The following is a 9,400-nucleotide window of genomic DNA, read 5'->3' as shown; positions in this document are numbered from 1 at the left end:
GCTGCCACCGGCTGCATGCTCGCGTCGCTCCACACGCGGCCCCCCTGCTCCCTTGCTCACGCCAAGTTGCCGAGATCCGCTCCCTGCTCCGAGAACCGCTGTGTGCCGGTCACCTGAGTCGCCCGCGTGACACGGGGCGTCGGGATGTTGGGGCGCCGGGTTGCGTTGGCGCAGAGGCGTGCGGGCGCGATGGCAGTGGGGCGCAGGGCGACCAGCCTGCGGCGTGCAGACGCGAGAGCGGGAGCAGCATGCGCGGCGGTCGTAGGTCGATGAGACCATGAGAGATGCGGTCGCATGCGCGTGCTGTTCCGCAGTCTCCCTGCTCCTTGCTCGCGACGCTGCCACCGGCTCCTTGCTCGCGTCGCACCGCACGCGGCCACCCTGCTCCCTTGCTCACGCCAAGTCGCCGAGATCCGCTCACTGCTCCGAGAACCGCTGTGCGCCGGTCACCCGCGTCGTCCGCGTGACACGGGGCGTCGGGATGCCGGGGCGCCGGGCTGCGTCGGCGCGGAGGCGTGCGGGCACGCTGGCGGTGGGGCGCAGGGCGACCAGGCTGCGGCGTGCGGACGCGAGAGCGGGAGCGGCATGCGCGGCGGCCGTAGGTCGATGAGATCATGAGAGATGCGGTCGCATGCGCGTGCGGTTTCACGACACGAGTTACTGGATAAGTTTGGGAAAGAAAAAGAAAATAAAAGGAAGAGAAAGAAAATAAAAGGAAATGAAAAAGATCTAATTTACTTTTATTTTTTTTACATCCGCAGTCCTCCTAATGCACGTTTCTGTTTTTTTTGTTTCGCTTTTCCGTGTCCTCCATCTACATTTCTGATTTTTTTTCCTCAGTTTTTTTCGTTTTGTTCTCAGTTTTTTTCGTGCCCATAACATCTCGGTGTTTTATTGGTCCCGCTTGATTTTTGCGTTTTAGATTTTTTAGCTTGTTTTTTTTGCCCTTTTCTTTTGGGCCGGTGGCTTTTTAATTTCCTTATAAACATAAAAAATATAACATAGATATGTTAATGTGGGACTTTGAGCTATTTATCTTTCTCTAAGAAATAGACTTTTATCATCAAATTTGTCCATATAGTTTTGTTTAAAAATAAAACTTATTCTTATAAAAATCAACCAATGGTCAAACTAATCAAACCAAGATTTAAAATCTTATATTTAGTTTGTTGACTAATATCGTAAAAATAATTCTATCTCTACATTCGCTGATGAAGTTTGCTATGTAAAAAATTGAGAGAGATATCGGATATCTTACCATAATCATTGGCGACCTTCCGTGGAAAACCCTTGGCCCCTGTCCTCGCCAATTCTGGACCGGGTACGGGGTAGAGTGAGACTCCCATATAAATAAATAGATGTCTTATTTCTGTCGTTGTTTTCATCATTCCATAGGTTTTTTTTCTTTGCTACAGACAAATTTGCTAGTTTGAACTTAAATGTGATAAATAGTGTTATCCAAATTCATTCGATCCCATGCGCATTCCACCTGAATCCATCCCCAACATGAGGAAAGAGAGGGCGAGCTGCATTGCCAATCGCCGAACTAGGGGTGACCTGCAGGCACCGGGCATGCTAGATTCTCAGCACTGATAGTGCTGATGGCGGTTAACGGGTAGGCTTGTAGGACCTTAAGAGTGCAGGAGTGGCAGTGAGCCAGTGAGCGTGGAAAGGGAAATGTTGGGGAAGACAGCAGGGCCGGAGGTGGCAGCGAGCGTGGCAGGCAGACAAAAAGGGTCAGGGGCCGAACAATCCAGTTCACTCCCCAGTCCGTTCTAGTAGGATGTGCAAAGGAAGAGTGCGCGCGACGCAAAGCCAGGGCAGAGGCGACCACAGTAGAGTAGAGCGGAGAGCCAAGCAGCCGATTTGATCGGGACTAGCCGGGGAGCCACCGCCTGCCGGAGACTATGCTCTCCCTGACCGCGCTCGGTGAGCCGCTAAGCTGCTTGCTCCTCCTCTTCGCCTGCCCCTTTCTAAGGCGCTTGCGGTTTCTTTCTTGGCGATGAATTGAACAGTTCCTTGTGGTTTCTTGCGTGTTCTTGGGAGTTGTAGCCAGGCATTGCGCTGGTTTAGGTTGTTCTCGGTTCCCTGATTCTTTCTTGTTTGGCCTAAAGAATTTTCGCTGTCTTCGTTTCTTGAGCATTTCTGGTGATAGCGGATGAATTCGTCACCCTCCTTCAAGATAATTAAACCCCTCAGATCCACCAGGTCATTGATCTTGCTGATGCTGCAGCACCCGCCTGTAGTAGTAGGCAATTGATGCATCCCCTGCCCTCCACAACCCTCCCATCCCCTGCAGAGGAATCACCAATATGGTAGGTGCTAGTACAGTTGTTGATGCTGGAACAAGAAGAAGGCGGCCTGGAGCAAAAGAAAGTGCATAACACGCGAGGCAAACTCACATCCTAGATTTGTCTTCGTTGTGCGTCTGGTCCGGCAGTATGTTTGTGGGGGTCATGGTGCTTAGATCCTTGTGCGCGTCAGTCTAATTGTCAAATGGTCGTCATCAGGTTGATTGCATGATGTACTAGATATTTTATTAATATTTGATTAAGCTTCTCTGGTTGACTATCTGGCTAAAGAACCTGCCTTCTGTTTGGGCCTGTTGTAATCAAAGTGCTATTTTAATAATCCCAACCTTAGCGTGCCGATTTCATGTGATAGTCTGACTACTAGCGACAAAACAACTGCTACCGATAGTGCACTAGGATACGACGAATGTGGAAGGGCCAAAGTGTGTTAGGTGCTATGAACTTGGTTGGTGAGTTGTTGGCTCCGTTGGCGTGATGTTAAACTCGGCTTATCCGCTTATTTTTTTATCCAGAACAGTGCTTTTCTCTCACAAATTCCTCCAGATTCTTCCAGATTTCTCCAGAATTCCTCCAAGCAAACGGGGCCGTTAGCTGGGTGTACAACAAACATTTAGCTAGCTTTTATTAGATTCATCTCAGCTAATTTTTAGCAGCTAATAGAGCTGGTTGGATCCAAACACCCCTTAGTCACCCCAAACTTCGCATGCCGATTTCATGTAATGGTTGGACTACTAGAGACAAAATAAACTGCATAGAACCCCCTGCTAGTCTCAACCATCCACAGGCGTTTGCTAGAATAGTTGGGTCTATCCATACTTTAACTACATTGTCCGTTTCTTTAAGAATGTGTTTTGGTGTTTATTTTGCTACAAGGGTTCCATAGCTGGTTGTCATGTTTATTTGTGGGGCTTTAAGAATGTGTTTTGGTGTTTATTTTGCTACAAGTGTTTACCGACTATTATTGAGTTTTGTTTAAAGCATATTATTGTTGATTTCTGCTCCTTGACAAGTTGAGATGCTCTTTGTCCTATGTCTTGAGGCATCCTCCTGTAAGTGTGAGTGAGGCGGAAGTAATTGAATTTGTTGCTGGCTGTGAATGGTCGAATAAAACCCGAGCCCAGGTAAACAACTACCCGAGGCATTTCATTAAGAAGACAATTTCAACACAGGGTCGAGAAAAAGGGTTGAAAGGCCGGATTCCCCAGGAACACGCTAAAAGTGGCAGAAATCAGTGAAGTGTGTGCAATACTAATCCAACAACCAAATAGGTTAGAATTGAGGGGGCTTGTATATAAGAACTAGCTCCTGCTGGTTGCATATGTTGTAGAAGCCTCATTCCCTGAAATTATTTTTTTGCTTCTTCAGCCTCATTCCTGGTTTTGTATCCAAGTTGGTTGTTCAACATCAGTTTTCTTCCTTTCTGTTTTCTGAATAGATTGATGGATATCTTAATTTTACTTACTTTTGGAACTTCAGACATTCAAAAGGGAATCATTCGAACAAGTGATAGATCCAGCTCTTCTCATGCTTAACTGATATATATTCAACATATTTGATTGTCACAATTGGCATGGATCGACGAAGCTGGCCTTGGAAGAAGAAATCTTCTGATAAATCATCAGACAAAGATGGTTTACAGAGACCCAATCAAGCAGAGGTTCGTGTTACTCTTTGGTTAGTTGAAATTTCAGTAAATATTTGATCAACACATGTATTGGTTCTATGCCCCATTTGTGGAAAATATTATATGTTCCTTATTTGGCTATTTGTTTGAAGTATTTTCCTAGACCATGAAAATGATATAGAAGCCTCACTTTGCTTCCTTTCTTGAAATTCTGGCATCCGATGGCTACAGAATGGCCTTTGCTTTTAGGCATTCATTTTTCTTTGCCACCGACCCTCTTCTTTTCTTTTTTCTTGAACACGTCGGAGAACTGCGTATCATTGTATTAAGAAGAAAAAAGGGGGAACCCTTACAAAACAGCACTCTTCATTTCAATGGGTTATTTTATGTAAGCTCATTCGCAACACTGAAAGGAAGCCTGTAAGGCTGGTCGTGTAGTACCTTTCAGAAGGATGATAATGCACTGTTATACCCTGTTCTTTGTTTAATTCATACATTTGCATCTTAGTATCTTCTCCCATGGTAGGAGACTTAATAGTGTCTGGTCTACTTACATGTCCATTTAACACTTTTAATTGCAAATTCATAGGGTACTCTGGACCATGACCAAGCCCCCAACCCACCTAGGGAATGAATTCACGGAATTGTACATTACTTGATTGCTGTGGAGCAGTTTAACTTTGATAACCATGGTACATGCTTTGTGTGCATTTACTGCCTATTTCTGGAAACAATACTTCTTTAGTAGTACCAAAGTATAACTGTGAGCATGTGGTAAAATTGAGAATGAGATGCTCACCAGCCACTATAGCCTTCTATGTGCCTAGGGATTTTCTTACACTAATTGTTGAAATAACTTTAAACCCCTTGTATCTTGTTCATAACTCATGGCATGACATGGTGCACATAGCATGCCAAAATATACATTTTTTGTTGTATGTTGCTTTCCTTTTCCTTTCTTGTTTTTTGTGTCAAGACTTCTGTATAGGTATAGCTGCAGTATTGCAACGAGTAATTGGTGCTAAGGCATATAACTGATTTATTCATCAACTGCTCGTCATTATCAGTTACCTACCTCCACTGTTGACATTTCCAAAATGAAACTTTTTAAACTAATGTAGTGATTAGTACCCTTCTTGATTGAGGGTTCCCTTGTGAATTGCTTTCTTTCTTTTGCAGGATGAGGAAGTTCCAAAATACGTGCAGATTTCACCAGAAAGATATTCACATCTTACTGCATCAGAAGAACAAGTTGAAATACTGAGTGCAAAGATAAAGATACTGAATGACAAAATATCTGCTGCACAATGTGAGATGAACACCAAAGATGCTATAGTAAAGCAGCATGCTAAAGTGGCTGAAGAAGCTGTATCAGGTGAACCTGATTGCAATTATTTTTTACTTTCCTCTTTTTGATGAAGGGATAGTTATATAACCTGTCAATTTTGATTTGTCAATGAGTTTGGCTTTGCAATTTCCATTGAAACTCAAATTGATGGAAATGTACGTGGTAGCATTATGTATGGATGGAATATATCTTATAGTACTTCGGCATCACCTTCCAATTGTTATGTCGTAGTGAATTCAGTTATCTAGTAATCCATAAAACTAATATATTTATTTAATGTCAGGTTGGGAGCAAGCTGAAGCAGAGGCCTCAGCACTGAAACTTCAACTAGAAACTGTAACATTATCCAAGCTAGCAGCTGAGGAAAGAGCTACCCATCTGGATGGAGCTCTAAAAGAATGCATGAAGCAAGTGAGGGCAGTGAAGGAAGAAGGTGAGCAAAAGCTGCATGATATAGTACTTGCAAAGACCAAACACTTTGAGAAGATAAGGGCTGAACTAGAAGCAAAATTAGTTGACTTTGAACAAAAACTGATTAGAGCTGGTTCTGAGAATGATGCACTCTCAAGGTCTCTTGGAGAACGGGAAAATTTGCTGATGAAAGTTCATGAGGAGAAGGCTCAAGCAGAAGCCCAGGTTGAAGTACTAAAGAGCACTATCCAGTCAGGTGAAAAGGAGGTAAATTCACTGAAGTATGAACTACATGCTGTCTCTAAAGAGCTTGACATTCGCAATGAGGAGAAGAACATGAGTGTTCGTTCAGCTGATGTAGCAATCAAACAACATATGGAGGATGTCAAGAAAATATCAAAACTGGAAGTAGAGTGCCAAAGATTACGTGGCCTTGTCTGGAAAAAGTTACCTGGGCCTGCCGCATTAGCTCAGATGAAGATGGAAGTGGATAGCTGGAGTAGAGACCCAGGAGACAACCGGCGTTTGTTTTCAAGGAGTTCTACATTCCAGTATCCTATGTGTGCATCTCCTGATTATGCTCGTGAAAACTTGCAAAACATGCAGAAAGAGAATGAGTTGTTAACAGCCCATTTGTTGTCAATGGATGAGGAAACCAAGTTAAAAGGTGCACTGTCAAAATGCAACCAAGAGCTACAGGCATCAAAAAATATGTGCGCTAAGACTTCAAGTAAGCTTCATAGTATGGAACTGCATGTATTGAGTGCTAACCTATACATGAGCCCAACAAATTCATACATTGATACTTCTGCATCAAGTCGGAAAGGAAGCAACCCACCAAGCCTAACTTCCATGTCTGAAGATGGTGTTGATAATGCAATAAGTTGTGAGGAGGCTTGGGCTAATACTTTGGAATCAAAACTGTCACACATCAAGAAACATAAAGGAGGCAAACACACTTTGACTGAAAACTCTAATCAGATGGGCCTCATGGACGACTTCCTGGAGATGGAGAAATTGGCATGTCTTTCTTCTGAAGCTCAGGAATGTGGGGTCATTGTTGACAAGGTTGGTAAAGTTGAGTTGACAGAGAGCAACAAAATATCATCGCCACCTTTGCAATCACCTGGTTCTTCATTTAGTAGTGACCTGATTGATAAGGCCCTATTTTTGAAACTGCATTTGAGAATTTCTGCTTTGTTGAAATCTCAATCACCACAGAATGATGTTAAGGTACTGGATGGTATCAGGAATATCCTAAGAGATATTGAAGAAGAGGCAGAATCTGTGAACAGAAACAAAATACAACATGATGACATGGTCGAAGTTGCTGGCAGTGGATCTTCAACAGAGGAAGTCAAGCCCTTGGGCACCATGGATCAAAGGCTGACAAAAGCCATTTTGAAGATCCATGAATTTGTCAAGTTACTTGTAAGACGAGCATCAGAGTTACAAGGAAGTTCTTACTATAATACAGTATGTCAGAAAGTAGAACAGTTCTCATCATTAGTTGATGATCTTCTGTCTGATGGCAATGGTTTAAATGAGATCGTGATTGCATTTTCTGAAATATTGCTGGGAAGTGAGGATAAACTCACATTGTTGAAAGAGAGTGCTAATGAGGCAGAAAGCAATAGTGTCGATTGTGTTGATAAAGTAACGTTATTGGAAAACAAAGTTTATCTTGAGCCATCTCAAGGTAGCCTGTCTGACACTTGTTCACTTATGCTGCATTCATCTTCTGACCCTGAATTCGAGGGTCCGAGTCCTAGTGATGCATTTGATATTAAATCTGCAGTGCAGATATGCGCGCCAGAGGAATATGAAAAACTGAAATTGGAAAAGAGAAACTTAGAGATGGAATTGAAAATGTGCAATGAAATGGCTGAAAGTACAAATCTCAAATTAAGTGAGATGGAGAAAAACCTTGAACACCTTAAATCTAAGTTGGCTGCACATGAGAAATCTAATAGCTTGGCTGAAACACAATTAAAGTGTATGGCTGAATCATACAAAACACTTGAGTCACAGAAGGTGAAACTAGAAGAAGAAATAAAAGTTTTACAGAAAAAGATAGATACTTTATCAGCTGACCTTGCTGAAGAAAGACAGAGGCATAGATATCTCGAGGTGAAAATGGAAAGGTGATTTTCTGTGCTTTAGACTATTTCTATCTATTAGGTTATAGCAGTTTTAGCTTCCTAAATCTATTTATTGTTTCTTATAAAATCATATATTCTCTTATGTTTTTCTCTTTTCTGTTATCAAAGCTATGAGAAGGATTCAATGTGGGTACCAAAGGATTTAGATACTAAACTGAAGACGGTATGCTCATAAGTCCCAGATCTTTAAATTTCTTTTTCCCCATTCGTGTAATGATTACATATGCTTCTTGCTTCCATTCTGGTATTATTTTTGCTCAGCCCTCATTGATCATTCCATATATTTTATTAAATTAAAGACCAAAGTATACAAATACTGCTCCCCACCCTTTCTCCTTACTCTGTATTTTTCTAAGTTGATGTCTTTAAACATGAAAATGCTGCATATTTTTACTTTAAATGCTAGATGGTCAATATCTCCTTTTCGAATGATTACAGGAGAAAGAAATAGCTGCTGCAGCAGAGAAACTTGCGGAGTGCCAGGAGACGATATTGCTTCTTGGTCGGCAGCTGCAAACCCTGCGCCCTCCATCAGAATCATTGAGTTCTGCACTAAACAAACAACTGGTGGGGAAATTTCCGGAAGATCAAGTAGGGCCAGCTCAAGGCACACATTCTAAGAAAGCATCAGGTCAATTTGATGCAGATTATACATTCTCAAATGCCCCAGGAACAGGAAATGTATCCCCCCTGAATGGATATAATACACACAAAAGCCCTACTAATGTAGGAAGCCCTTACTTTGCTTCACCGAGCAGTTCTAAGCGTCCAAAGCACAGATCAAGATCGTCATCTTCCTCATTTTCTAATGAACCAGAGAAACAGGGTCGAGGATTCAGTCGGTTATTTTCAAAAGGCAAGAGTGACCGCTAGCTGCCTCATCCTACACAGATTTTTTTTTTCTGTCAAGGTGAGCACTGAAGACCAAGATTTTGACAATAGCAGCTGAAAATCCTGTATCATGCTGAATGATACCTGGATTTAACGAATAGTATTTGCTTGGGGATGAATTTTTTCCAGATTTCAGTGCGATAGTTTTTCAGGTTTCATTTACCCATACTGCAGTAGAACCTCACTGTAAATTTGCTTTCGTTTGTGAAGATTGAAGATGTTTCATCTTTTGTGTTAGACTTTCTTACTGGAGGCAGAATTAACCTAAGCTTTGTGCTATAATTTTGCTTGATGTACAGTTACTGTTAACCTAGTATGTATTTATGTAATGTGTTTGAACAATTGTTATCTAGTCTTGTCTGTAAAATGTTAAAGACCCTTTGTGCAAATTGATTACTTGTTTTTCTCCTGTGTCCAATAATACTACTGTTGCAACTTAGCTCATTTTCTTCTTCCTGTTTTCCATGATCTAACATGATGGATTTACCATCAAAGAGTTAGGTTCTTTGGGCCCTGCTGTTCAGCCATATACTTTTGAGTGTACCTGTTTAACTGCATCACTCATAGGGGTAGCTTTGCTAGTTCTACAAGTAGGGTTAGTACTTAGTAGCAACAACAATAGGAGCACAAATGATATCATCAATTAAATCAC

At 42.0% G+C, this 9,400-nt stretch overlaps 1 protein-coding gene across 2 annotated transcripts; it reads left to right on the top strand.

Moving 5' to 3' along the window:
* Positions 1–1,568: 1,568 nt before the first annotated feature.
* On the top strand, positions 1,569–9,146 carry LOC136490285 (filament-like plant protein 4). Of its 2 annotated transcripts, XM_066486762.1 has the most exons (6): positions 1,569–1,929; positions 3,789–3,969; positions 5,116–5,311; positions 5,568–7,839; positions 7,966–8,020; positions 8,296–9,146. In XM_066486762.1, the coding sequence occupies exons 2-6, from the start codon at positions 3,883–3,885 to the stop codon at positions 8,728–8,730; spliced, it is 3,045 nt and encodes a 1,014-aa protein (XP_066342859.1). In that variant the 5' UTR covers positions 1,569–1,929; positions 3,789–3,882; the 3' UTR covers positions 8,731–9,146. The 2 variants fall into 2 exon arrangements, with proteins under 2 accessions (XP_066342859.1, XP_066342860.1); XM_066486763.1 differs by lacking the exons at positions 1,569–1,929; positions 3,789–3,969 and adding an exon at positions 4,520–4,628.
* The last annotated feature ends 254 nt before the right edge of the window (positions 9,147–9,400 follow it).

The sequence above is a fragment of the Miscanthus floridulus genome, chromosome 1 (assembly GCF_019320115.1).
Source record: "Miscanthus floridulus cultivar M001 chromosome 1, ASM1932011v1, whole genome shotgun sequence".
Lineage (NCBI taxonomy): Eukaryota > Viridiplantae > Streptophyta > Magnoliopsida > Poales > Poaceae > Miscanthus > Miscanthus floridulus.
Note: the sequence above shows the minus strand (reverse complement) of the source record. Positions and strands in the feature narration are given on the sequence as shown.

What these genes read in the sequence shown, in the direction of transcription:
- LOC136490285 (XM_066486762.1), top strand. Translation starts at nt 3,883, where the DNA reads ATGGATCGACGAAGCTGGCCTTGGAAGAAGAAATCTTCTGATAAATCA. An exon ending in AGAGACCCAATCAAGCAGAG is followed by an intron (nt 3,970 to 5,115) that starts GTTCGTGTTACT and finishes TTTCTTTTGCAG; the next exon opens with GATGAGGAAGTTCCAAAATA. An exon ending in CTCGAGGTGAAAATGGAAAG is followed by an intron (nt 7,840 to 7,965) that starts GTGATTTTCTGT and finishes CTGTTATCAAAG; the next exon opens with CTATGAGAAGGATTCAATGT.